General features: G+C 50.5%; 12 protein-coding genes across 12 annotated transcripts; 5 read left to right on the forward strand and 7 right to left on the reverse strand.

The window, feature by feature from the left end:
- Window positions 1–392: 392 nt before the first annotated feature.
- On the forward strand, window positions 393–2,081 carry N7511_000415 (origin recognition complex subunit 2; the record flags this gene model as incomplete). The annotated part of the gene is made up of 1 exon (XM_057122840.1): window positions 393–2,081. The coding sequence occupies one exon, from the start codon at window positions 393–395 to the stop codon at window positions 2,079–2,081; it is 1,689 nt and encodes a 562-aa protein (XP_056988573.1).
- Window positions 2,082–2,286: 205 nt separating this feature from the next.
- Window positions 2,287–2,928, reverse strand: N7511_000416 (uncharacterized protein; the record flags this gene model as incomplete). The annotated part of the gene is made up of 2 exons (XM_057122841.1): window positions 2,287–2,439; window positions 2,560–2,928. The coding sequence occupies 2 exons, from the start codon at window positions 2,926–2,928 to the stop codon at window positions 2,287–2,289; spliced, it is 522 nt and encodes a 173-aa protein (XP_056988574.1).
- Window positions 2,929–3,692: 764 nt separating this feature from the next.
- Window positions 3,693–4,828, forward strand: N7511_000417 (pyridoxal 5'-phosphate synthase subunit PdxS; the record flags this gene model as incomplete). Its single annotated transcript, XM_057122842.1, has 3 exons — window positions 3,693–3,797; window positions 3,856–4,038; window positions 4,199–4,828. 3 exons carry the CDS (start codon window positions 3,693–3,695, stop codon window positions 4,826–4,828), a joined length of 918 nt encoding a protein of 305 aa, XP_056988575.1.
- An 838-nt stretch (window positions 4,829–5,666) lies between these two features.
- On the reverse strand, window positions 5,667–6,761 carry N7511_000418 (uncharacterized protein; the record flags this gene model as incomplete). The annotated part of the gene is made up of 1 exon (XM_057122843.1): window positions 5,667–6,761. The coding sequence occupies one exon, from the start codon at window positions 6,759–6,761 to the stop codon at window positions 5,667–5,669; it is 1,095 nt and encodes a 364-aa protein (XP_056988576.1).
- A 597-nt stretch (window positions 6,762–7,358) lies between these two features.
- Window positions 7,359–10,620, reverse strand: N7511_000419 (putative importin 13; the record flags this gene model as incomplete). The annotated part of the gene is made up of 4 exons (XM_057122844.1): window positions 7,359–9,683; window positions 9,735–10,236; window positions 10,317–10,510; window positions 10,558–10,620. The coding sequence occupies 4 exons, from the start codon at window positions 10,618–10,620 to the stop codon at window positions 7,359–7,361; spliced, it is 3,084 nt and encodes a 1,027-aa protein (XP_056988577.1).
- A 745-nt stretch (window positions 10,621–11,365) lies between these two features.
- ampp (aminopeptidase P) lies at window positions 11,366–13,792 on the forward strand (the record flags this gene model as incomplete). Its single annotated transcript, XM_057122845.1, has 10 exons — window positions 11,366–11,540; window positions 11,606–11,665; window positions 11,723–11,888; window positions 11,945–12,006; window positions 12,057–12,278; window positions 12,330–12,375; window positions 12,426–13,257; window positions 13,307–13,391; window positions 13,445–13,489; window positions 13,545–13,792. 10 exons carry the CDS (start codon window positions 11,366–11,368, stop codon window positions 13,790–13,792), a joined length of 1,941 nt encoding a protein of 646 aa, XP_056988578.1.
- Window positions 13,793–14,196: 404 nt separating this feature from the next.
- On the forward strand, window positions 14,197–18,213 carry N7511_000421 (exocyst subunit SEC8; the record flags this gene model as incomplete). The annotated part of the gene is made up of 9 exons (XM_057122846.1): window positions 14,197–14,674; window positions 14,734–14,907; window positions 14,961–15,949; window positions 16,008–16,124; window positions 16,181–16,621; window positions 16,681–16,816; window positions 16,869–17,017; window positions 17,066–17,173; window positions 17,227–18,213. 9 exons carry the CDS (start codon window positions 14,197–14,199, stop codon window positions 18,211–18,213), a joined length of 3,579 nt encoding a protein of 1,192 aa, XP_056988579.1.
- A 560-nt stretch (window positions 18,214–18,773) lies between these two features.
- N7511_000422 (putative extracellular cellulase CelA/allergen Asp F7-like) lies at window positions 18,774–20,114 on the forward strand (the record flags this gene model as incomplete). The annotated part of the gene is made up of 2 exons (XM_057122847.1): window positions 18,774–19,628; window positions 19,701–20,114. 2 exons carry the CDS (start codon window positions 18,774–18,776, stop codon window positions 20,112–20,114), a joined length of 1,269 nt encoding a protein of 422 aa, XP_056988580.1.
- A 648-nt stretch (window positions 20,115–20,762) lies between these two features.
- N7511_000423 (uncharacterized protein) lies at window positions 20,763–21,198 on the reverse strand (the record flags this gene model as incomplete). Its single annotated transcript, XM_057122848.1, has 4 exons — window positions 20,763–20,859; window positions 20,928–20,990; window positions 21,071–21,111; window positions 21,184–21,198. The coding sequence occupies 4 exons, from the start codon at window positions 21,196–21,198 to the stop codon at window positions 20,763–20,765; spliced, it is 216 nt and encodes a 71-aa protein (XP_056988581.1).
- A 287-nt stretch (window positions 21,199–21,485) lies between these two features.
- N7511_000424 (uncharacterized protein) lies at window positions 21,486–21,888 on the reverse strand (the record flags this gene model as incomplete). Its single annotated transcript, XM_057122849.1, has 4 exons — window positions 21,486–21,576; window positions 21,660–21,728; window positions 21,785–21,825; window positions 21,874–21,888. 4 exons carry the CDS (start codon window positions 21,886–21,888, stop codon window positions 21,486–21,488), a joined length of 216 nt encoding a protein of 71 aa, XP_056988582.1.
- Window positions 21,889–22,537: 649 nt separating this feature from the next.
- Window positions 22,538–23,466, reverse strand: N7511_000425 (basic helix-loop-helix domain-containing protein; the record flags this gene model as incomplete). Its single annotated transcript, XM_057122850.1, has 2 exons — window positions 22,538–22,878; window positions 22,935–23,466. The coding sequence occupies 2 exons, from the start codon at window positions 23,464–23,466 to the stop codon at window positions 22,538–22,540; spliced, it is 873 nt and encodes a 290-aa protein (XP_056988583.1).
- Window positions 23,467–25,238: 1,772 nt separating this feature from the next.
- N7511_000426 (putative protein N-terminal asparagine amidohydrolase) lies at window positions 25,239–26,437 on the reverse strand (the record flags this gene model as incomplete). Its single annotated transcript, XM_057122851.1, has 2 exons — window positions 25,239–26,167; window positions 26,254–26,437. The coding sequence occupies 2 exons, from the start codon at window positions 26,435–26,437 to the stop codon at window positions 25,239–25,241; spliced, it is 1,113 nt and encodes a 370-aa protein (XP_056988584.1).
- Between the last annotated feature and the right edge of the window lie 700 nt (window positions 26,438–27,137).

Genomic DNA, 27,137 nt, shown 5'->3' on the forward strand with positions numbered 1-27,137 from the left:
CAAGCGTATTAGCTGAAAATCGGAAACTGGCAGCCTTGAAAGAAGTTTTAAACGCAATTTTCCATCTGTAAGCTCTATAAACCACTATTAGCTCAAAAACCAAGCTGGTGTAGTTCGGAGTGTACTACAGTTGGCGAAACGGCGAGTCGGAGAAACCCATCCGCTTTCTCCAATATTCCAGACTCAAGATTCCATTCCTCGACTTCCAGTTAAGCCCTTCATTCCGGTGTCAGACCTGCAGCTCCCTGCAAGCTCAGCAAAAGAGCGTCCATTATCACCCCCAGCCCAGGCCACCCCTTGCGTCCCCCGTCCCTGTGCACATTCTCCGGATCTGATGGTATTGTTGACTCCCTTCCCTTCGCGTCCATCGACTCCATTCTGACCCGTCCACCATGAAGCGCAAGCTTTCAGACGCCGGCGAGACGCCGGCAGTATCAACCCCGAAAAGACGGCGCACAGCCCTAGAACAAGCCAATGGCGCTCTGAACGGCCACGCGCCCACGCATCCACCCCCGAACGACGATGTCCCCTACGAGCTGCCTCCTTCACAGGGCCAATCAACACCGAAAAAGGCCAACGGCATCTCCGCAACGCCGCTGAAAGAATCAGGTCTCAAGACCCCAACGCATAAATCCAAAGCTCGTGGTCTATTCGCTACGCCAACCAAGCCCAAATCTGCAACTGCGGCCACGCCATCTCGAGTCAAGAATGCCGATCGGTCTGCAAGGAAAAAGAGCGCGCGTGTGCTATTTGAACAGGACGAAGATGCAGCCTGGGACGGATCGGAGCAGCTAGCGGAGGAAATTCTACAAGGCGACGAGGCGGATACAGAGAAGGCGGCTCCGCCGCTGGCGGATAGCATTGAAGCTGATCCTGAAGAGGCAGCGGAGAAGGGTGCGAAACAGCCGAAGCGCCGTGCGGGACGACCCAAGGGTGCGAGGAACAAGCGCTCGCCAACGCCGGAGGGTGAACTCCCTGCGCATGAACGGTATTTCTTCCAGAACCGCGCTGGTCCTGTTAAAACGTCGAATGCCAATCTTAACAAAGTGTCGTTGTTGACGCATGAGGAGTATTTCGAGAAATTGGGTCAGTATGAAGATCCTTGCAGGGACGAGAAGGAATATCTACTTTCTTTGCACCACCGGTCTTTCCCACAATGGGCATTCGAGTTCGATGAAGGGTTCAATATCTGCATATTTGGGTATGGGTCGAAGCGCAAGCTCGTCGAGCAGTTTGCCGATTGGACATATCATCACAGCCCATCGACCACTGCGCCTCCATCTATTATCATTGTCAATGGGTACACCCCGGGTATTTCTATCCGATCAATCTTCGCTACCATCGTCACAGCGGTGATGGGCGATGAAGCGCCCTCCAAGCTCGGTGCGCAGCCAACAGAAGTTCTAGAGTTACTTCAATCCGTGCTCAAGTCTCGCGGAGAGACCGAGGAGCCCGTCACAGTCTTGATCAACTCGATCGACGCCCCTCCTCTTCGCCGTGCCGCAAATCAGGCCCTCCTTGCCCGTCTGGCTGCTACCCCGCGCATTCGCCTGCTGGTCACGGCGGATACGCCCAACTTCCCCGTGATGTGGGATATCAGTCTCCGCGACCAGCTCAACCTCGTCTTCCACGACTGCACCACTTTCCTCCCCTTTTCGGCCGAGGCAGATGTCGTTGAAGAAGTCCACTCTCTCCTGGGCCGGAAGGGCCGTCGCGTTGGCGGCAAGGAAGGTGTTGGCTTTGTGCTGAAGAGTCTTCCCGAGAATGCACGCAACCTCTACCGGCTCTTATTGACTGAGCTGATCACTACCATGGAGGATGGTGGCGATCAGTCCGATGATGAAGCACCGGTTGATAGCGGCAAGGCGGATGAAACGGGCATTGAATTCCGCCAGCTTTACCAAAAGGCTACGGAGGAGTTTGTCGCTTCCTCTGAGATGATGTTCCGGACGCTGTTAAAGGAATTCCACGATCACCAAATGATTACGTCCCGCATGGATGCTAGTGGTGGTGAAATTCTCGGAGTCCCTCTGTCCCGCGACGAGATGGAGGGTGTATTGGAGGATCTAGTGCTGGGGTAGGTGTAGATTCCTCTCATGTAGATGTGGAATAGATCAAGACTCATGATACCCCCCTGTACGAATGAACCGTTTACAAATTCGCGAGCTGGACAAGTCGAAGCAGTAGATCCGACCAGGGCCAAGTCGGATTTCCCAGAAAGGTGCTTCATCCTAAGACGAGATGTTTGTACAGGCTTTTCTCTCTTTCAACATTGGAATACAGCCCCTAGAACTGCGCAAAAGCCGCCAGCGCCATCATAGCCCCGAAACTCATCTTAAACGGCCGCTTCTCACTCATAGCGCGCTTGAGGTCGACATTCTTAACATATTTCTGCATGCGATGGAGGGGAAGGATATTGTAGCCCTTGGAAGCAGCGAACTAGATCCCAGAAAGAATGGTCAGCATATAAGTTACCATCCATAGGCCTCCCCAAAACAACCACCCCCCTTCCCCCCCGGGACCACCGTCATCAGTTGACCTGAGCTATACTATACATACCTCCACAAGAACAACCCCCATACCGAAAATCACAACCAAGGCCTTTGAAAAAGCCCTCAGCCCCACCCCGGCCACCAGACCAAGTACACAGCCGAGACTAACCTGCCTCATACTTTCGGCATTGAGAAACCCCTGCTTTGGTTTCTGCGCGATGGACTCCGACGTGCCGCTGTCAATTGCCCATCCTGATCCGGTCTTCTGGTTAAAGACGGCGTCACTGGCACTGGGTCCGGTGGCGTATTGACATTGTAAGGGCGCGGCGCGGAAGGGTGAGGTTGAGTGTAGGGATGCGGCGCCTAGGCCGATGCTTAGGCTTAGACCTAGGCGGAGGAGGGTGTGGGGGGTATGGGTGAAGAGTTTGAAGGACATGTTTTATTTTATTTGGATGGGTTGGTGGCGAGGAGAGGTGATTGATGTAGATGTTCACTGTAGCAAGATGGTCGAGCTAACTTAGAGCTCCCTTGTTTGGGGTCGATAGATGATGTCATAGGCTGGGGAGTTCGGATCGGGTTTGACCTTGGGACTTGGAATGCTATTTGATCTGGATTTTGGATGACTACTAGGTTGATTTTGATCTGTTCAATATTTGCATCTGCCAAGGATCTCTGTGTGTCTCTGCAGAGTTGCAACCTTGGAAGACCGTTTGTCCAGACGTTCAGTTAGCCCACTTGGGGTTAGTCATTCTTGGCTGGTCTGGGCGCCTTCTATAGACATGCAACGTACATGAACCGGAATCATCCTGCATTCGTCCTGTCGACTGACGCGGAGGGGTCTATGTAGCAACCCTACCTGTATGTCTCCCAAGCCCTCTTGTGCCTGGATCGCCCAGTTTAAGTTTTCGAGAAATGCCCTAAAGTGCTCAGGCGGGTCTCTTGTGGCCTCAGATAGGCTGCAGCCATAAAGTGTGAAGGCTTGGAACTGTCCGCAGAGAGCAGGCGGTCAATCGTCTCCTCGGGAAACGATCCTCGGAGCTTCGAGGGGCATTCCGGTGGGCCTGCGAAAGGTAAACTGTATCGCTTTTGACTCATTTCCGTTTTCCTTTCTCACTTCTTCTCACTTCTCACTTTTCTTCTCTCTTCTTCCTTTCTTCTCTACTCCTCTCTTTTCCATATCCTTTACATTTACTCTTCACAATGGCTACTACAAACGGTACCTCCAGCAATGACTTCGTTGTCAAGGCTGGTCTCGCCCAGATGTTGAAGGGTGGTGTGATCATGGACGTCGTGAATGCTGAGCAGGTAGGAGCCAATTGACCTCAATGGACATAATGAATCCGCTGACATGTTCAATCAACAGGCCCGCATCGCCGAGGAGGCCGGTGCCGCGGCCGTCATGGCCCTCGAGCGTGTCCCCGCCGATATCCGTGTTGAGGGCGGCGTCGCTCGCATGTCTGACCCCAGCATGATCAAGGAAATCATGGAAGCCGTCACCATTCCGGTGATGGCCAAGGCCCGCATTGGCCACTTTGTCGAATGCCAGGTATGTGACTATCACCCCGATCATTTATGCGGGGGAGGGGCGAATGGGGTAGAAAAAAACGGGAGTGGCGGTGGAGGCAAAAATAGAAGAAAAAGACCCCCCCCGCGCCGTTGCGAACTAGTGGAAGAGCGTCAACGCTAACAATGGAATCCCATGACAGATCCTGGAGGCCATTGGCGTCGACTACATCGATGAGTCCGAAGTCCTCACCCCCGCCGACGATGTCTACCACGTCACCAAGCACGGCTACAAGGTCCCCTTCGTCTGCGGCTGCCGCAACCTGGGCGAGGCGCTGCGCCGTATCTCCGAGGGCGCGGCCATGATTCGCACCAAGGGTGAAGCCGGCACTGGCGATGTCGTCGAGGCCGTCAAGCACATGCGCACGGTCAACGCGCAGATCAGCCGTGCCCGCGGTATCCTTCTTGCCAGTGCGGACGCGGAGCCCGAGCTGCGCGCTTTCGCTCGCGAGATCGAGGCCCCCTATGAGCTTGTTCGTCAGGCTGCGGAGCTGGGCCGTTTGCCGGTTGTCAACTTTGCTGCGGGAGGTGTTGCTACGCCTGCCGATGCCGCGCTTATGATGCAGCTGGGCTGTGACGGTGTCTTTGTTGGCTCTGGTATCTTCAAGTCCGGCGACGCTAAGAAGCGTGCTCGTGCCATTGTCCAGGCCGTCACTCACTTCAAGGATCCCAAGATGCTGGCTGAAGTTAGCCAGGGTCTCGGTGAGGCTATGGTTGGTATCAATGTGAAGCAGATGCCCGAGGCTGATAAGCTTGCCGGTCGTGGCTGGTAGATGTGCTTCCTGTCTCTTTGTTTCCCTTGTTCTCCCTTTTTTTTATTTTATTTTCAGCCTTATCACTGTTGTACCTAAAAGATCTGTACATGAGCCACGAGCAGATGTCTTGATGACATACATACCAAATCTATCAGACTAGACCTTGACGTTGCATTTGATATCTCTATCCCCATCTCGTTGTAATAATACCGTTTGAAACAGACTCATGTAAAACAGATCTATGGAAAACAAAAGCCAAGCAACCCATATCGAGATCTCCGGAGAATTAATGATACACGAGATCCGCCCCCTGATAGGCCCTCGTCACCGAACCACCGATCGCCTCCGGAACGGCCAAGATGTACCAATCCAATTGCTGGTTTCTGCCCGCGATCAGACAACGGCCGGATGGATCTACGCGTGACACTTAGTCTAAACGAAGTTCGTTCTCCGGGATCCCGATCACTCCGACGTTCCGGGGTCTCGGGGTATGCTAATATTTGGTTCGAAGCCCTAATTTAAATTGTCTGGTTTTGGGTGAGTTTAGTTGTATGATTGTACTCGGTAAAATACTACAGTAGAGCCTCGTTATTTCATTAGTGCATAAAAAATTTAAACCCGAAAGGAGTGATAATGGTGAGACGGTTGGATTGTCTCCGTAGGAACCTGACTTCACATAAGTTAAGTTATGCCATAACGATATGCCAGGTTCTAAGCGGTAGATTAATATCAACACCAGCTAGTCCCAGGAACTAATTCCCAAAACCAAAGTCTAAAATGGCATTGTATCTGATGTCAAACGCGAAAATACGTCGCTATACTACACAGAACCAAGATACAAGCCAAATCACAGACATCAAACAGACTCCCCCCAAGAAACCCACCTCCTAACACAATCATCAACTCTCTTCAGAGCCTCCTTCTCAGCCTCAACCTCAAACCACTCCCGATGCTCCTTCCCACAGTCAGGACACTTTCCCAAATCCTTCACGCGCAGACTAGCCAGCTCAAGATGAATCAGCCGCTCGACACGATGGACATGCGGAACCTTCCGACCAGGCGCTAGCGTGTCTTTCGCACTTTTTTCCTTCCTTCTAGCTGGCGACGAAGAAGAAGAAGATGACGAAGACGATGTGTATGGATAGTACCGAATAAGCGTCAAGTCATGTGAGCACTGCTTAGACCACTCATTCAACCGTCTGTGCACGTTGCTCGTCCGACCAATCTTAAGTCTGATCGTGCCGGGAGATGTGGAGGTCGGGTTTGAGGACAGGGCGTTGAGATCCCCTGCCGCGCGGAGTGCGTCGCTTACGCTGCGAGACTGGGTTGGAGGTCTGAGATGCGTGCTGTCGGTTGGGGCTGTTGGTGGGATTAGGGATGCTGCTAGATCTCTGGATGGGGGTTCTTGGGTTTGGGGCGGGTCGCCTTTGGCGTTGGTGGTTATTTGGGGCGTGACCCAGAACATGTAGATGTAGCCTTCATCGTCGGCTGAGGAAATTGGTTTGGCTAGTTCTGTGAGGAGGATTGAGGTCGTTTGGGGGGAGATTGTTGGGGGGATCCAGGATAGTAGGGATTGGGTTTGGGAGGATGTTGATGAGTGTCTTTCTTTCTGGGCTTGGGGTCTGGTTTGGCCTTGGCTTTGACCATAGGTGGACTGTGCTGGGACTCGCCCATTTTGAGGAGGTCGAGTTGAACTCGGCTTTGGGGTTCTTTGATACGGCGTTTGGCTTGACGATGACCCAGTTGGACGTTGTTGCATGGGTTTCTGGATAGGCTTTGAAGGTGCACCGCCGTCGCTTTCCTCGTCGATTGTAAAGCAACAGAACGTGCTTTTTCTTTTTGGTCGACGTTTTTCATAAAGACCCGTATTGCTTGGACGTTGGGTCTGCTTCCGCTGCTTTTTGTGAGGTGCAGGTTCATCATTGATCTCGAGTACTCCGAGGCGATCCATTAAGGTATCGATGCTCGTGCGAGGATCTCCCTCTGGGATCGAACTGACGCATGGCGTAGTTGCTACTGCTTGGTCTTTATGTTGCCAACAGTACAGTGATTCCAAATTTGTCGTTTGGTAATTGGTGCCCTGTTTCGGGGTCACTGAGGGCGAGGAGCCCTGTGAAGATGCCAAGGCTCGGCGACAAGGCCGGCCATTCGCGGTAATGCCTTTACATGTTGTTGCCGGGTTCCGAGAGTCTGCGCGAGCAAGCAGTGATTCGGGCGTGTTAGGGATATGAGGCATAAGATCACGAAGGAAAGTAAGGATAAGATAGTTTACAGAGATGTCAGCCTGAAAATGTCAATGCAATGCGGTGAGGAATGCAAAAATAGCTGTCTACCACCTGATCTCCACTCGACACTAGTTCGACCTGTGGCGCAGTATCAACATGGGGCGGTGCATCCCTGTCTACTTGACGAATCCAATGAAACAAATGGTGTTGCATATTTTAATCAAATGATTTTGCACCGCATACTATGCAAATGGATATCTAAACAAACATACCGAAGTTACACGTCCCATCAACTCCTCATCATGTCATGTTGGCCGCTCTCATCACTGAGCATAATCGAAATTCATTCCGCGGCACTTCAACCAAAAGGCACGCACAATATCAAGTGACTGTTTCTGGGCACCCCGAGCAATAGCGAGGGACTCCAGGAATCGAGATTTGTCGTGCGCTGAGAGAAGAGGCACTTGCTGCCCGCTCGGGTCTGTGACCTGCGCGTTTAAAGCGTCGAGTGCAGCTTTTAGAGCCGGGCGAGCCAGTACCATTTTCTTGAAAATAGTACGTCGGAGGGCATCATTCAATGAAACCAGATCTGATCTTGCGCACTGGCCTGCAATTTGTTGGACGATGGTGTAGCACAGGCGCGGGATGAATTCTTGGTGGACTGCTTCGATGATAGAGGTTTGGTCTTGGGTATTGCCGCGGAGATCAATGAATGCAATCCAAAATAGCGAGGCGGATCGGAGAGGAAGGGGCTCGGGTCGTGTTAATGCGTGAAGTGTGAAATGGAGTAGCACAACGAGAGGGGATTCCGGGCTGAGCTCTGGTCCGGAAGTAAACAGAATTGGATAGTACTTGGGAAGTAGACGTGCCAGGAAGTCAATACCGGCGTTTGCAGTTTCTGGATCGTAGAGATCCGGGTTCTGGAGCATCGAAGAAAACAGTTGGGCAACATGGTCGATCAGGGCTGCGGCTTCACTACGAATGTTCATCGCATGGGAGGCGTGCGATGCCAAGAATGATGAGGCCGTCGCCATAATAACATCTGTTCCCGAGATACCAAGAGGGAAGCTCTTGATGAAATCAACCGTCATCGAAGGCGGAAAGACGAAAAGTCCTGCGGTTTCTGTGTATCCGGCTTTCAAGATATCGCAGGCTGCTTCAATTATGCTGTTATCCACGGGAAAGTCAACAATGAGAAGTCGCATAGCCTCCATGATTAATCTTTGGGCTTCGGCACCCGGTCCAGCGTTCCAGAAAGACGGAGGGTAAGGATTGCCGTCCGCTTGGCTGTCGATATTGATGGGTTCATCATTTTCAGAACGAAGGCCTCTTCCAATACTGGCAATACAGCTCAATACAAGGTGGCCCCGTGCACGACCAGACTCATATTCAGGGCCGGTAACCTCAGCGCGCGCTGTGTTGGCTTCCTGAACAAAGAAGCCGAGAATTCTCTCTAGGGTTTGCACTTTCTCTTCATCGGTTTGTAGGTTCTGAATGATAGTCGCAATGCCTTCCAGGACCTTCGGCATCGTAGATACAGTCGCCGTCGGCTTGCTTCTGAACTGGTCCAGCTGATCTAAGAATGCTGGAAGATCCGGTGTCAACACCCGGGCACAGGACTTCGATAGAGTCAAGATAGATCTTGAAGCAGCTTGAGCACACAGTTCGTAATTGAGAGAGTCAAACAAGATGTTCAGAACACCAGCAAGTAATGCGCTATGGCGTTCGAAGTACGACTGATATTTCCCGAACGAATCCACCAAGGTCTGACGAGCCTTAAGTGGAATGTTTGTCTCACCACCAGCGCAAAGCCGGGCAAAGGAGTCACTTCCGAAAATAGCATCCAGGCATTGGTCGGCGTGACCATTTTCGTCGACAGCCTCTGAGAGTTGAGCGATGCAGAATATGGCAGTCTCGAAGTTGCGCCAGTCCCGGGCCTCCAAGTAAGATGTCGCACTTCTCTGGAAAACAGTCACCAATTCAACACCAAGGACTGGGTACGCCGACAGGAGGTAGTCACAAGCATCATGGCGGAAAGCGCCAAATTCGCTCCGCTCTTCATCGGTCCAATCTTCCAGATCTTCGGGGCTAGGGTACAACAATTTACCGGAAAGTCTCAGCACAACTTGAGCTATATGGGACTTCACCAGCTGATACCTCGAGCTGCCTTCTTCCAGTTCATCGGGAAGGCTCTCCGCGATCTCATTCCAAAACTCCAATACCCGTGGGGTACCGAGATCATCAATGGCAGCATATCCAGGTGTCTCAAATATGCTATGCACAAGGGCCAGAATCGCTGTATTTTGTGGGGTAATTGGGTCACTAAAGACACCCAAGTGCAAGTGCGAGACGTAGGCAATCAAAAGATCGACAAACGACATGCTCTCATTGCCCTCTTCTCCACTTCTCACAGCAGCGATGCGCGCTGTGACGAATGAATCAGCAAGAATCTCGGACAACAGCCAGATTGAGCTATCGTCAAAAGCCCACCGCCGGGTTTCGAAGGCCTGGGTCAGAATAGAAGCTGCGCTCTCACTCAAGCTAGGAACCCTGAGTGTTTCGATGATAGTATGGCCACAGCTTACAGCCAAGGCATTGACATCTTCGGCCGAAGAGCGCTGACGGTTTCCATGTACTCCTAGCCACGTCTTTCATGGGATCAGCCATGGGGTAAATAAGAATGCATTCGAAGGACTTACCTTCCAAGAGCTCATAGCTTCAGCCCCCAACGCTCCATCAACAACATCATCTCCAGCTACCTTTGAATGATGTGCCATCTCTCGTAGCACATACTGGGCTAGAAGTAGTCCGTCCTTGATGTTCAAGATGGCGCGCTGGATAGCAGGTTTGTCTCCAGCCCCATCCTGGGGTTCCGAGTCCAGCCTATAAGCCTCCTCAGCAAGCGCCGTTGAGAAAAATAACAATGCACCTGATCCGTTCTTGCCCAATGCCGGCAGTATGCGCCCCTGGAAATCCACCGCTTGTGATTCCTCCTCCGATATGTGCCCACCGTGCGCGAGGCATGCAGCAAGCTGCCACACAGCTTGCTTCCACGGTGTCACTGGGTGTCTAAAAATGGCAACTAGGCTTGAAGCGAGCTTCCTCACGACCATTGCTTGTTCACCTTTGTTGACCAAAGCAACAAAGCGATTGATGAGGTGTTGCATTATCTCTGTGGCTGCGTTCTCGTTGATCTCATTCCTAAAAGGGGTTAGTCACATAACTTTAAAAAAGGAGCTGAGACGATGAAACAAAGATTATTCAGTGTGCTTAAAACATACCAGGAGACATTGATCTTCACTGTGAAGGTGAGTGCTCCCATGAAGCGATGTTGGGGGGAATTCTCGCTTTGCAGGAGAGAATCAGCTATTGCCCACGCATGTTCAGTCTTTTGAAGTTGTTGAAGTCGTGTCTGGATCTCGTTGATCCTGGCGGGGTCTCGTTGGTTTGCAGGGTTGTAGAGCTCCGTGACTAGCTAATAAATTGTTAGCTGGAGCTCAAAGATGGGATTGGCAGTCCTACCATATGGGTTTCAGAGATTGACTCTCTGGCCCCAAGGCCCTCGTCGGACATCCAGGTTGCCATGTTGTCCGAGAAGCGCGTGGTTGCGAAAGTGAAAAAGAGAAGTGTATACAAGCACGGGGACTAAATGCTGGCAGAAACCAATGTTTGCATCATTGGTCCAATCAAATAGAGGGGCGGTATGAAAGGCGGTGAATGTGGGGGGTTTTGAAGTGTATGAAGATAACTTGGCACTTATTTCCTCCTTTATTTATATCCTGTTAAAAAGGTAACTTATATCGGTTTTCATCTAGAAGAAACAACTAGCTCATCTGAAATGCTTCGTATGTTGAATTTTGTTCTGATTGGGCATATTTTCTTGCATCAGAGAGCTAGGATACTGATCATCAGACTAACACCTTGTCTTCTGTTCCTTTTTTTGGTCTTGAATCGATAAGCTCAGAATATGTAAAAAGTTTATGGGTTTCGTCGGTTTGATCTGTTTATATAGAGCCCTCAATTATCTATTATACAGAACGTCCATGTACTCGCCTCAATACTTCCTAGTCTGACAACGGCTTCGTGTGTTACATCTAGAAGAAATGATGCTATATAGATATAGCCAAGTCATTCAGCAAAGACTTTGTCTACTCTATCTACTATAAAAACGATATAAAACCGAAGAAAATGCCAGTCACATATAGTTTGCACACATGAAAAGTGGAGCTGTCCGGAGATCCAACTCTCCACCTGCAAAGGCCACTCACACGACAGGCCCCTAGCTCGTCATCGCACTTGTACTCTTTGGCTTTCGGGACGATTTCACTCCATGCTCCTCTCCTCAATTCGCTTCTCATCTTTCCGATCGCTTAGGTCTCCTCTTCGCCCGAGATTCTTCTCTGTGTTCGGCCCGCGTTACACAGTCGACATGGGCACCGTCGATACTGCCGAGCGGCTCTCGAAGCTTCGGCAATTGATGCAGCAGCACAAGGTGGACGTTTACAGTATGCAACCACATAAACTATTTGGACTGTTCGAGGATGAACCTGTGCTAATCCGTCATGTACAGTTGTGCCCTCCGAAGATAGCCATCAGTCCGAATACATTGCGCCTTGCGATGCCCGCCGAGGTTAGATACCGATGCCTGCCGCAAATACCCTCGCAACCACATCTAACAACTGCATAGAATTTATCTCCGGATTCTCTGGCTCCGCCGGTACTGCTATCATCTCTCTCAGCAAAGCCGCTCTGTCCACCGATGGACGATACTTCAATCAAGCCGCCAAACAGCTGGATAACAACTGGGAGCTCTTGAAGCGTGGGGTCGAGGGTGTGCCCACATGGCAGGAATGGTACGCAGCGACGATTCCTTGGGGTAATCTACAATTTATACTGAACATTTGGTTAGGACTACCGAGGAGGCCCAAGGAGGCAAGGCTGTTGGTGTTGACCCTTCTCTGATTACAGCAGGTAAGTTTGCATACCTGGGTTGATGGAGATAGTCAAACTCATCTCAATAGCTGGCGCACGGAAACTGGCAGAGACGCTCGAGAAGAGCGGCTCATCTCTCGTCGGAGTGTCTGAAAACTTGATCGACTTGGTCTGGGGCAAGGAGCGCCCAGCTCGTCCCAGTGAGAAGGTGCGCGTACACCCCGAAAAGTACGCTGGCAAGACCTTCCAGGAGAAGGTTACAGAGCTTCGCAAGGACCTTGAGTCCAGAAAGAAGGCCGGTTTCATCATCTGTAAGAGTACTCCGCGCAAGGAAAGCCTTTAACGTGACTAATTGATGGCAGCCATGCTTGATGAAATTGCCTGGCTATTCAACCTGAGAGGAACCGAGTAAGAGGGTACTCTATATACCACAAAATCCGCCCACTGACTTTGTCCAGTATCCCCTACAACCCTGTGTTCTTCTCCTATGCCATCATCACACCAACCACAGCTGAGCTCTATGTCGAAGACGACAAGTTGACCCCCGAGGTCAAGGCTCATCTGGGAAAGGACGTCGTTGTCAAGCCCTACGACTCTATCTTCGCTGATGCTCGAGCGCTAAGCACCCGCGGCCAATCTGCGGGTGAAGCCGCATCAAAATTCTTGCTTTCCAACAGAGCTTCTTGGGCGCTCAGCACTAGTCTTGGTGGTGAGGGGAAGGTCGAGGAGACTCGCAGTCCTATCGCTGATGCAAAGGCCATCAAAAACGAGACTGAACTCGAGGGTATGCGGGCCTGTCACATTCGTGATGGTGCTGCCTTGACCGAATACTTTGCTTGGCTGGAGAATGAGCTCGTCAACAAGAAGACTGTTCTCGATGAGGTTGATGGAGCCGACAAGCTCGAGCAGATCCGCTCCAAGCACGAGCTATTTGCTGGTCTTTCATTCGATACTATTTCCTCGACTGGCCCTAATGGTGCTGTAATCCATTACAAGCCCGAGAAGGGAAGCTGCGCTATCATCGATCCCAACGCCATTTATCTTTGCGACTCTGGTTGCCAGTACTTTGATGGAACGACTGACACCACGAGAACCTTCCACTTCGGTACTCCCACCGAGTTTGAGAAGCGCGCTTTCACCCTGGTGCTCAAGGGTACTATTGGGATTGATATGGCCGTGTTTCCTAAGGGAACCAGCGGCTTTGCAATTGATGTCTTGGCCCGTCAGCACCTGTGGAAGGAAGGTCTTGACTTCCTCCACGGAACAGGCCACGGTGTTGGCTCATACTTGGTGAGATTCCTCGTTCGACTTTATGCTTTGCGCCACTAATTCCAAGTAGAACGTCCACGAGGGTCCTATTGGCATTGGAACTCGCGTCCAGTACACCGAAGTCCCCATTGCTGCCGGCAACGTCATCTCAGATGGTGAGTACACCTTTTTACTGTTGCCACAGCCTCCAGCTAATCACTCCATATAGAACCCGGATACTATGAGGATGGCAAGTTTGGCATCCGAATTGAGAGTGAGTCTATCATTGAAGAAAACAAATGGAACCATCCTAATCACATACTTTACAGATATCGTCATGGCTCGCGAGGTTAAGACCCCCAATAACTTCGGTGACAAGCAGTGGCTCGGCTTCGAGCATGTTACCATGACCCCGATTGGTCGCAACCTGATTGAGCCGTCCCTGTTGAGTGATGCCGAGCTGAAGTGGATAAATGACTACCACGCTGAGATCTGGGCGAAGACAGAGCACTTCTTCCAGGCAGACGACTTGACTCGTTCTTGGCTCGAGCGTGAAACTCAGCCTATCTCCAAGTAAGGCGTTGAAAGACATGCGCCTGGCAGTATAATCATACCATTATTTGCATGCATACCAATACAACTTGTTAGATCTGCACCTATTATGAGCTAGAACCTAAGCTAGAAATGCGAACAAGAAAAGATCAGAGAGTATTGCGTGGATCAGAGATCCTTGGCTCCGTACGGAGACAACTGGCCGGAATGCGGGAAGCTCCAGTGGAGCTGGCAACTCCGCCCTGCCTCCATCACCAACTTCCTTCCCTACGACAAAGAATGCCCATTGCCCATTGTCTACAGTCGCGCGCAAGCCAAACCTAAACCTGTCACATCTCGCCAGCTGCGGCCCCACCAACCTCTTGACGCAGCCCACCAGCGCTTTTAGACCGAACCGGGCCACCCCGTGCTCAGCGGACATCATTTGGGATGAGCGGCCAAAACGGCTATGGAAACGGACACGGCTACTCCGGCGCCGGCCGCTACGACACGAATGACCCCGGATATGCTGGTACCAATAATAACCTCGGTGTGAACGGATACAGTGGAAGGGGAACCGGAGCATCACCAGGCGGAGGTGGACGGTCAGATCTTCGCCCGGGAGGCTACGGTGGTTTCTACCCTGAGGCAAATTCGGGTCCCCAGTCGCAGTCGCAGTCGCCGTCACCCATGTCGCAGAGCCAGTCTCCTGAGCGCCGGCGCGATCGAGCGAATCGGGATTACCAGCAGCCCTCGCAGTCCACTTCCACTTCGCGGTCGAGAACAAGGAATCAGGATGCTGATAGGCGATACCGGGAGGATCGGTCTCGAGATGCTAGTCGGCATGCGGATACTAGGGGCCAGGGAAGAAATCCGTCGCCTGTTGTTAGGAGAGGGACTACTTCTGGAGAGTCGCAGGCCATTGAAGGTTTGTATTTGTCTTGAGGCTTTCCTAGTAGCAGGTATTAATGGGCATACTTTCTGCAGCTGTGCTTCAATCTATCCAGCGCGATTGGGACTTCATGACTGATAGCGAATGTGTGCCGGTACACGTTGCTTTGAGCTTGATGGATACAAGTACATTGGGCAAGGCAGACCGCGAAGATGACTTCCTGCATATGTACAATGATATCCAGAAGACTCTGAAGGCAATTGTGAATGGTAGATACTTTTTCACATGACTAAAGCGAAATATTGCTAATCTTGCACGACAGAACACCACCAAGGCTTCAACAGTTCCATTGGTACTTATCACAAAATCCAGTCGAACATCGGTTCGGCCCAAAGTCGAGTGCGCAACCTGAGACACGCCCTCGACCAAGCGAAATCAGGATTAATCTCAACAAAACCTGAGCTCAAGGGACTGGCAACGTCTTCACAGAATTACGATGATATCGTTCAGCTGTTCACTCAAATTGAAGAAGTCCAATCTCTGCCCGAAAAACTTGAATCTCAGATTTCGGACAAGCGTTTCCTTGCGGCGGTGGATGTTCTTCACACTGGTCTTCGACTCCTACGGCGATCAGAATTGGAAGACATCGGCGCCTTGTCTGATATCCGTGCTTATTTCCTTAACCAGGAAACCTCGCTTACAGACATCTTGATCGAAGAGTTGCACGATCACCTGTATCTCAAGTCACCATATTGCTCTGATCGGTGGAAAGCACCAACTACCGAGGGAGACGTGAATACATCTAGCTGGACCGGCAATCGATCATGGGAGCGACCTATTTTCAGCTTCCTTGCCAAGTTTGATCCATTAACACCCATGGTTGAAGATGCTTCCCGAAACCCCGAGGCAGATACATTCTCTTATATTCAACTGTTGATAGAAGCACTCAACAAGATGGGCCATCTTGATATTGCAGTTCATCGAATTGAGCAGCGTCTTCCTGTCGAGTTGTTTGCTGTGGTGGACAAGACCAATGCTGATGTTGACACTCGCTACCCCACGCCAACGAAAAGCTTCTCGGCCCAGGAAAATACTTACACCAAGTCCAACCTTCCTACTGAGATTATCGAGAAACGGGGCCATGTACTCTCTGAGTTCTTGTGGGCACTCTATGCCAAGTTTGAGGCTATTGCAGAGGGCCATCGGATCCTTCACGATGTCGTTTCGGCTATTGTGGAGCGAGAAGGTCTCATCAAAAGTGAGACGCTTTCTGGTGGATTTAAAGAGTTGTGGAAGCTCCTGCAAAGCGAGGTAAGAGCAGGGTGGTGGAAATACTGTGCAAGGGCTATTTGCTAATTTCTTTTGCTAGATACGTTCCCTCATGCACGACTATCTTGCTACGGACGGAGATTCCTCTGTCCGTTCTAGAGGTGATGAGGCTGATTCTCGACGCAATCAATACTCAGGTAATCGTGACAAGAACAAGGTAAGAAAAAAAGCTTCGATCATAGATTCACTGAGCTGATCGGCTTTTAATTGCAGAAAATGTTCAAGCTCTCCGACACCGAGCATAACTCAGAGATGAAAGCCGAACAAGATGAGCTGGACGAAATTCTCAAATCCTCTGTTCCAGGACTTGTTTCTAAATCAAGGCAAAAAGTCGCTACAAATGACACTTCACAGTCCAATAAGGGGAATTCAGGAACTGGCCACAAGATTTTACTTGAGCCTAGTGTCTTCAATATGGGTCTCCTCCTACCACCTTCCCTCTCCTTCATCCGGCGTCTGAAGGACATAGTGCCTGTCGATGCTGATATCTCCATGGGCACGCTGACTTCCTTCTTGGATGACTTTATGGTTAATGTTTTCCTGCCTCAACTCGATGAAACTGTGACGGATCTCTGCACGCTCAGCTTTATTGCCGCCGATTCATTTACAGAAGACCCTCAGTGGTCCAAGGTTTCTCCTCGGCCTATTTTCAAAGTAAACTTCCTTCCCATAGGAAACGTCTTATCGTGATGCTAATATACTTCATTTTGTAGGGAACAGTCAAGTTCATGACTATTGTTCGAGAATTTAGCAAGATGCTGTCAAGTATCCCACACGATCAGGCATTTACCCAACTTCTCATCGACCAGATCGTGACCTATTATGACAAGTGCTGTGGATGGTACAAAGGTCAGTCAACTTGAAAGGTCCATTTGCGAATTTAAGCTGATATCGTGTGAAGCCATGGTTACGAGAGTGTCTGCACGCAATCATGGCGGTGGAGTTCGGTTGAAAGCTGCGGCATCCTATGCTGAAACAGGCGACATCCGTGATACAGTGGATGAGCTGTGGAAAGGACCCGGGGCTAAGAAGCACACACTCATTGATACGGTATGCAAAGCTGTGGCCACTCACGAAAATCGTTGCTAACGGACGCAGGAAATCGACTTGCTTCTCAAGCGAACCAACGAAGTGCCTCTGGAGCCATACGACATCATATCTGATCCCAAGACTGTGGTCTCTCTTTCTCTATTGTATAACAGCATGGTACGTGATGCTAGCTTTTAATTTTGTTTATTTCGAGCTAAACATCCTTCTAGCAATGGCTTGCAAGCCACCTCGCCAAGATTCGCCTCGTTGTCGAGCACACATCTGACGCCGAGTCATCCAGTTTGACTGCAACTGGGCGGCCTTCGCGCAGATGGACTCTGTTTGGCGCCACGAAACCCAAGCGAGATAGTATCAACAATCCGGTACATCTACCACTCAACCATGAGACTGTAGTGGCCTTTGATGGGACTCTCGAATCCCTGCATGGCCTTGGTACTACTGCGCTTTTGACAATGCATGTGGATATCCGCTGTGGAATTATTCACATGTTGACGAAGACCATGTCCGGGCCAAACCCTCCTACATTGCGCAACTCCGAGCCCGTAACCCCATCCCCAAATACGCAAGACAACTGGTGGCACATCATCATGAACCAGCCAACAGCAGCATCACCCACTATTCTCACGTTGAACAATGATCTTATAGAATTTGATACCAACATCTCCACATATCTCGGGTCTGTCGAACGCTGGTTCATCACATCCGGTCTAGCACGGTTCATTGACCGTGTCTTTGTCGCCTGTACCCGTTACATCGGGGCAATGAACGAAAACGGGGCCTTGCGGTTGCAACTCGATGTGCTCGTGCTGCAGCAGAACCTGAAGAATATTATCATTGATCCAGCCAGTGATGCCCCTGCCTCGGCAACAGATTTGCACCAACAGGCCTCTCAGGAGGTCGTTGCCTTACCCCGAAGCGCCAAATTCCTGGACTGGTTCCTTGAAGGCGCCGAAAGGTCCTTAGATTACGCCAAGGATGAAAAGGAGGCGTTTGCATCACAAGGTGCCAAGGCCTTGGCTGCTGGAAATGGAGAGCCCTTCACATATGACGAGTTATGTGTCCTTGTCGACTTATGCTTCTCAGAAATCCTCCGTGGCCCTCGTGGGGCAGAGAGCCGCGAGGACTTCATGTCAGCCAAGAAGGCCAGTGCAGATGCGTTACTCAGGCTGAACGAAATTATGTGGGACGCCCGGTAGGGAACCTGTTCATACTATTGCACTTAGTTCGACTTGGCAATTTAATTTGTGTGGATTTTCAGAGTTCTTTTGAACATCCAATCTGACTTGTTCTCACTTTTTTTCTCACTTGTTCCAGAGTCATTTCCTCTTTTAATATAAGCACTCCTCCGCTAGCCCTAACTCGGTCTAGCACTCTGGGCCACACTCTCTTTTCGGCTACTCCCGCGCATCGATACTGGCCGTTGCTGATCCACGTCGTTTCAGATCAGATTGTTACTGGAGTCGCTAATTACAGGGTTTCGAGGAGGCATTCTAGACTTAATAGACATGTCGTCTCTCATCTTTCTCCCTTCTTTCTTTTTCATACCTTCTTTTCACCTGTCTGGCACAGAACAGTCTTTACAATCTGGATTCTTAACTCCAGACCTCCATTCCTTCTATAGTGCAACCAGCACGTCCGATCATTTCCAAAGGAAGCGACAATTTGTCCCTTCTGATCTCAATATACTGTAGTCCGCCGACTTCGATTCTTTCATTCTACATTACACAATTAAGCGCTAGACGCGAAACTATCCACAATGAAGTACTTCAGCCTTGCCTCCGTCGCCCTCCTGGGTGCTGCTACGGTCTCCGCTGGCCCTCTCGCTTTCCGCGAGGATATCGGTCAATGTCCCAAGGGATATACTATGAGCGTCATCTACAAGACCATCTACCCCGAATCGACTGCATCCGCTACTCTTGAGTCAACGGTCGCCCCGTCGTCTACCGCCGCTCTCGTTGCGTCTGTGAGCCCTGTCGCTGCAGTTGAAGTCTCTACTTCGACTTCTTCGACAACTACTTCTTCGGCAACAACTTCTTCAACTCCTGTTGCTGAGACCACCACTGCTGAGCCTACTGTCGTCAAGACTACTGCCGCCGAAACCACCACTGCCCAAGCCTCTCCTGTCGAGTCCGCTGCAATTATTAATCTCATCTCTCCCTCTACGGTCGAGACTACCGCTGCTGCTGAGACCACCGCTGCTCCCATTGTTGCTGAGGTTCCTACCTCCACGGTTGAGGCCACGACCGCTCCTGAGACTACTGCTGCCGCCGAGACCACCGCCGCTGCAGTCATTGCCCAAATCCCCACCACCTCGGCCGAAACTGTTGCCGCCGAGACTACTGAGGCAGCCGCCACCACTACTGCTCAAGCTGCTGTCAAGGCCGCCAGTACCTCCACTTCGACTACTTCCTCGTCCAGCTCCCAGGAAAACGACGGCTCAGCCACCTTCTACGGCGGCAATGTGTCCGGCGGAACATGCTCGTTCTCTAGCTACTCCTTGCCAAGCACCCTCTTCGGCACAGCTCTTTCCGCCGACCGATGGGACGACGCCGCCAACTGCGGTGCTTGTGTCTCAGTCACCGGACCCAACGGTAAAACCATCAAGGCCATGGTAAGTCCAACCCCGAGACCCAAATATTCCAACCGCCCAATTTTCAATACTAACAATCCACTTCTCGAATAGGTCGTCGACCAATGCCCCGAATGTGAAAGCAACCACCTGGACCTCTTCCAGTCCGCCTTCGCCGAACTCTCTGATATTTCCGCCGGCGTGATCGACATCGACTGGTCCTACGTTTCCTGCGACCTTGACGGTCCCGTCAAGCTCAAGAACAAGGAGGGCACATCCGCCTACTGGTTCTCCATGCAGGTCATCAATGCCAACGAGGCCGTTACCAAGCTCGAGGTCAGCACTGATGGCGGTAGCTCATGGCAGAGCACCACCCGTACATACTACAACTACTTCGAGAACTCTTCCGGATTTGGTACCGACACTGTTGATGTGCGTGTCACCGGATCTAGTGGCAAGACTGTTGTTGTGAAGGATGTTGGCTGTGCCTCTGGTTCTGAGGTTACTGCTTCGTCGAACCTTGCCTAAGAAAGCTGAATTTCATCGAGGATAGTATTTACGAGATAGGGGTCGTTTTTTTTTTCTTCTGGTATATTTTATTGTGTTGCGGAAGGGGCATCAGAGTACTTCACCTTCATACAGTACATGTGTTGGACTTGATTCTCCTCCCACAGCTATCTTCAACTTTAACGTTATTTTCACTTTCAACTCATTCTTCTTTTCTGCAGACACTAATTGAATAAAAGCTATCGATGCCTGTTCAATTCTACGGTCGTCTTTCGAGTTGGTTTAAGCTTAATCTCGCATGGTAAAATCTTCAAGCGTTTATCACATTAGCGCGTAAATTTCACCAGAAGCACCTTCAATATCGAGAGTCGAACCTTGTGCGTATACTTCAATCTCAACCAACTCTTCAAGAACAAGGCCTAGTGAGATGGCTATCAGCCTGTTGCCGAGCATCTAAAGTGAAATAAAACATGACGTCACTCAACTGGAATAGATGCAGCCCTACATATCACAGCGCATACAAACATACAAATCAAACGATGCAGGAATCAGCATACTGTGCACAATTCAGCTGTTATATAGATCCAATAGACGATAGCCGAGACACATTAACAGAAATGAAAATTTCCAACCAGCTCACCCATCCCACCTCGATATCCACGCTCCAAATTACACCGTCGCATACTCCGAGTTTCTCTCGATGCGGGCAATAAGAGGGTGTTTATAGAAGGGCTTGATAATATCCTCATCGTAGTCAAAAGTAATGCTATGAAAATATCAGTGTTTCCGTCCGTAATATCGGAAAATGCCTCGTGTGCGTCTGAGACGTCTTACCAAATACCACCGGTCAAGGAGTCCTCGGGCCCGAGTCTGCCACCCGTGTCAAGGACATCTTGTCTGATTCTGCGTGGTGCCTGTCAGTAACTGCGGACGGGCGAGACTGTAGATTTTAGCTATGCTGTGGCTACAATACGTACTTCTGCACCTGTTCTTCGGTGGCTTTGCGTTTGGGATAGATCTATTTGATATCGAGATTGTGAGTTTGAGCCTCCAGTGCTTCTGTCATGGACCAATAAATCAGGTAGCTTACGACGTAGTTGGGCATGATGTCGACCGAGTTCACGTTCTGGATGTAACTTAGTGCTCCGAGGGGCTCGGTGATTAAATACGGAGGGAAAGGGACGGAGGACCCGCCGCGCTCCGCTACGATCTTATAGGCTGATCTACGTCCATCGTCTTCCTGCATGCACAGCACTCTACTGTATACAGGATGCAGAACAGGGGTCATTTATAACGTGATTTCGTGTTCGATGTGCTCATATATACATCCCGTAAAGATCTAACAGCCAAGATCTAACATGGCGATATCTGGTCGGAACTGGTGTCCCCAAATTACTGCGTCTTGACCTCGCTATCTGCCTCGACGTTCTCAACGTGAGGGTGCGACTCGAGGGTGTTGACGGCATCGTCGTCGAAGGAAACACTGCCGGTCGTAGAGTCAGCGCTGGTGTCTTGGGAGCATCGAGAGTGCTATGGGCATCCAGTAGGTAGTAAAGGGAGACTTACGCGAAGCCCTTGATCAAGCTGTACTCGTGACCGATCTTTCCTCCCTGGTCGATGGCATGCTGCTTGGCGCTAAAGGAGATATCAGTGTCTAGTCTCAGGTCTCGTGTAGGGGTTGTGATCCATACTCCTGCACCTCCGCGTCGGAGGCATCCTTTTTGCATGTAACCTGTATTGGTTAGCCGGGGGAGTTCCATGCGAAGACGACGAAACTCACGATATAAGAAGGCATGGTGTTCAAGTAAATAGTAGATCTGGATCAGGATAGTTCGAGGGAAGGGCAGGGACTAAATAGTCGCGAGGGATGTTTACATCATAGAGGGGTAGGCTTATCTCCGCACGCTAATATACATTGGGAAGCCTATTTACCCTCCTCTCACCTACGTAGTGGTTACCGGTGGCGTAGCATGACACCATACCCAGATTGAAGAATAACTCATATTGTACCCGCAGCTCCATTCCCAAGGGATCCCCATCCCATCCGTAGAATTCGCCAGCCCATCCATTAAAGATGAAAAAAAAAAAATAAGAAGAAATGAAATGAGAAAAATAAAAGAAAATCCCCACAAATAGCGTACAAACACAACTTTGTGGGAGAAGGGGAGTCGAAAAATCAAAACAACAAAACACCGCGAAAGAGCCGCAAAGCTAAAAGGGGGCAAAAAGAAGTAACACTCAGACTGCCGAGGGCAGCATGTTTCCCGAGAACACGGGAGTAAAGGATAGGCCCGTGGTGAGAACACATCGATTGGTAGAAAGACAAACAGATCCGAGGAGAGGAGAACAAAAGATCGAAAAACAAAGAGAAAATGAGGGTATGTTCAAGTCTTAACCTCCTAGCAGGCAATAGTCGTAGCACGTGAAGATGGAACAGGGACTGCCTACTCCATATCCAGTGTCTCTAGCTCTTTTGAGTCCTCGTAGTCATCAAAATCTAAGCCGGCATCGCGGCATCGTTGCAGCCACTTCAGAGCAAGGTTGTTGCGTCGGCCGACCTCGCCCTTCAGCTTGGAGTTGGAGTTGCTGATTTCGGCGATGGCATGGTTGGCAGTGAGACTGTGCTTTTCAAACTGCTCCTCGGTGTTCTTCTTCTCTTCTTGTAGTTGAAGGATGTATTCAATGGCGCGTTGGAGTATGGCGCCCTTGTTCTTGTCACAGTTGGGAACGAGACGGGCAATCTGGTTGATGCCTTCGTTGATGGCTTCGCGGCGGCGACGTTCAACTGTTTTGACACTGGTAAGCATGGATATATGCGACGAACATTCAACCGGTCCTTACCTTCTTTGTGGTTGTTCTTGCGGATTTGGTGCCATTCCGGAGAGCCGACGGTGGGCTTCTGGTTCATGCTCTGGGCCTCACGCGCGGCGTAGACCGCAGCAGCAGTCGAGTTGTGGTTGTGGGCGCCACCCATAGGGGTCTGATTCATCTCATCGAACGACAAGCCCTGGGTAAGATTACTCGCATCGAAACCAGCATCGGGAGGAGGGGGATATTTGTGTTGAGGGGTGTGTGCAGCGAGAGCGGCTTTGGCATTGGCCGTTAGCGCGTTATCATCAGAGAGACCATTCTGCGGGCCAACGTGTTGAAGGATCTGCTGGTCAATGTTGAGCTCAGCTCCGGTGTTGGGTAGGCCATGGTCATAGTTGCCAAGTCCGCTGTGGCCAAAGTTATGCTGGTTGTCTCCCATGCTGCCGTTGCTGCCGTGGGAAGAGCGGTTTAGACGTTGGGGATCAGGTCCTAGATCTTCTGAGCCGTCTCTCTTGCGCTTGTGCGATCCATTGTCAGGGCTATTCATGGTGGGATCAGACATACTGAGCCTAAAAGGCGATAGTCTGAGCAAAGTGTTAGTCAGGGGTCGCCAACATGCAAGTGAAACAGTCTCGGACAATAAGTGAAGGTAATGATAGGGGTTGTCAATGTCCATGCAGCCTCCAAGTTCGATGCATAGGCCAAGCCACTCGGGGGGCAGATCAGTGGGCACCCCGCGAAGTAAACAGACGCGTAGACCAGACGCGCTCGGCATCTCAAGGAGGCCGGTCGGTCATGTCAAAACTCTGCCACCGCCAGCGATGCTATGCATCGGTTGGCCATGCAAATGTGATTCTACGGGGAAGTGACTCAGTGCAGTACCATATTCGACGCGATATCTCGCGACCCCCGTGAGGGTCGAGGATATCAGCAACGCGTCGTGCTGGTCTGCAGGCGGCGAACGTCACACAAGGGGTGGGGATAGCATCGCGAAGAGCACTCGCGACGAGCATCTCATCGCGATGTATGCGATAGCATAGGGGAAACTAGATGGAAATGGGGTTTGATGGAGCCGTACCTTGGGATGATCCTCTTTTATCACCTGACAGAAAGTCACCTGCCAACAACAAGACGCAGGTCACGTTGTCTGTGAAACCCCGAATCTCGAAAATTGAGGCCCGGAAATTGGAAAGTTCGGAAATTGATGGATGGAATAGCCAGCGGTGAGATCGAATTGACCATGTATCGAAACACGGCAAATTTACTTCCAGGAGAGGGGGGGATTCCTCGAGATGTAGAGTAGGCAAGTCAAGACGGAACTCACGTGGCGAGGAGATGTGGTTGCGAAGGGGGTCCGCCCGGGCAGAACGACCAATTGTGCAGGATAGTCACCTGATATCCCGGTATTAGGTAATCACGCGTTCCTCTCCAGGGCTCCAGCTCTTTGGCAACCAAAGAGAACCGGGGAAGTTCAGGAACAAATCGAGCTGAAGATAACATTGAAATGCCTCGCTCTCCCTCTGCAAGTCATGTGCAGCGATCCCGTGCCCCTCCGCTGCACACCCTCAGTTCCGCGATCTGATTGGTCATCGGATGCCGGGGGGCACTCCCGGATCACGTGCCCGCATACCCCATGGCCACTCACGGGTCTTACTGCGAGGGGTCGGACCGTTCACAGAGCCTACTTTTACATCGATGGTCTAGATCAAGGGCATTCTCCCGATGCAGGGCACTGGGAACAAAGTGGGATGACCTAGTTCAAATCGTGATATAGAAGTTCACTTTCCAATTCACCCGACGTTTCAAGGTTACTCCTTTTTCTATGCTCTACATCTGATCCCCCTCATTCCTAAGGAGGGGGGAAGAGAGGAGGAGAATCACATGTTTCAGAGACATTGAGATTCACCCCCTCCTAAATCCTCTGCACACCATCTCCAAAGGGTTGCATTAGATAGAAAAAAGGGACTTCACTAGTCACTAGTGCTCTTTATGAATATCTAGTGATCATGAGACTGTCGTTGCAGGATCTCTGAGCGTTTGCATGAAGATGTTGACGATCTCGATGATCTTCGTCTTAAGGTCATAGTTAGGTTCCCTGTCACATGGATCATTCGCACATGATATGACTGCGGTAATCAGTCAGCCCTAAGGTCGCCATGACGCTGAGTAATTATACAAGATGTATCAGTCTTCCGAGGGGACGTATCACAGGAAACCCAGTGAGATGTTATTTCGGGAGTCAACTTGGCCTTGACTCTGTTCATAGAATGTTCATTATCTGGAGGAGAAAGAAAGAGAGAGAGAGAGAGAGTCTGACGCGTTCAGTGCGTCTCATCACTCGGATGTCCGCTTCAAGGCAAATACCATTTTTGGATCTGCCGTAGTATCCGCGAAACAAATACCTTCCTCCCTCGCGCCTAGCATATCCCAGCACAGTATCTTCACGTCGAATGGGAGGTCATCCTCTGTCTCACTTTCTGAGGCACCTGACCCTGTATCTTTCTCCGGTTGTTGCGTAATGGCGATGATGGTGCTAGACCCCACATATTGCACCGGTGGCTTAGTCTCGTCTGCTGGTGGATCCTCTCCCGACCGGTTTGCAAAGACAATGATGATCCTCTTTGGGGAACCCGGCGCCTCTCCATCTAGGTCCACTTGATGTTGCATTTTCCGCTTTATCAGGGGCCAGAACCGCTGCAGCCAATAGTTGAAGTTCTCCATATCAGGCTTGTCTTTCAACTGTTCGAGTTCCTCGGCGCTCATCATGCTGGTCCACGCCATAGACAGGATAACGAGTTGAGATTTGGAGTCGAGGACCCGGGTTGCAAATTCCCATTTATCAAATGGCGCCTCGAACTTGTATGGGTTGATATCCATGCAAATACCAAAGGATGTTGCAATCTGTGTATCTTTCGTTTCGGATACTAGCTGACTCGTGTCGACGATAGATGCCTTTTGTGTCGGGAATCTGAGCTCGCGGAAACTTCGCTCGACATCGCCTTCGGCCGCCCACGGCTCATCGCTCATATACAAGAAGCTTTTGCGATAGTTATGGATAAAATCACCATTCTTGTCAACAACAAGAAGGGCATTATAGCACGTCTTTTTTTCGGGATTTCGAGGATCTTTCTCGACCTCTGGATATCCGACACACACCGTACATTGCAGGAGCTTGGCAGTCTCACGCGCCCACGAAGAAGATGGACCGTCACCAAATGTTTCAAGATATGGTGTTATTGCTTCCAAGGAGGGGAAGTTGTAGCCTGGTAATGAATGTCAGTCAAAGCTATTTGGATTGCCGGTTCGCGATAAAGGGATCGAAGCGTTCCGAGGTTATCCAAACACGAACCTGTCAAGGCCATTTCAGGCAGCACCAGAACATCGGGCTTCAAAAGGTCTACACCGAGGCCGATCCCGAGCTGCTTTCCATCTACAGAGATGATCTTGCCTTTCTTTAGCAATGTATTGGCTCTCTCAATGTTGCCGTTGACATCGCCCAGCTTCGGGGCGAATTGAAGCGTAGCGATCCTCATATCGAGGGAATGTGAACTTGAGAAAGTTCTTCTGAATGACAGCTTCTGACTTGCGATGGGATCTTTGGTGGCCCTTGAAAGGTATGCGCGTAAGATCAATGATACTCTAGGTGCGGTTGAGGTATGAAGTCCGTGTGTTATGGCCCCAACGCGGACGCAGCCGGGCAGAATGATGGCCAGAATGAGGGTGATTGGGTCAGTTTTGATGACACCCGAAAAATGATTCAATTGGTTAGATTGGATCAGTCCCTGGACCACAGCAAAGATTACTGTACTTCCAAAACTCGGAGTCACCGCCTACGCTATTCCTCGAATCCAAGTGCCAAGACACGCCAAACTACTTTTGGAATCACTGACACTTTCTTGGCATCATAGTATCAGTCGATGGGCATAGAACTACGCATGCTGGCTATTGCCATGTAAATCAAGTAGGGCTGGAGTAATGTAAGTTTAGACAAGTGAACTATCGATGGCAGGAAGTATACTTCGAATAAAAATAGACATAAGGCTTTACAGAATGAGAGGCCTCCAGCTAGCTGGGAATGGCAGGGTGTAATTACTCAAGCCAAGGAAAGATTGAAATAGACACAAGAATAACATTTCTCCTATGGATATTCGATAAAGAATAAATCGACCTCAAAGCGCCTTCAGAGTATGCAAACATGAACCGCCTGGATAAGATGAACGTTCCGACAAATGC

This window comes from Penicillium nucicola (assembly GCF_028828085.1).
Source record: "Penicillium nucicola strain IBT 29836 chromosome Unknown utg000001l, whole genome shotgun sequence".
Classification (NCBI taxonomy): Eukaryota; Fungi; Ascomycota; class Eurotiomycetes; order Eurotiales; family Aspergillaceae; genus Penicillium; species Penicillium nucicola.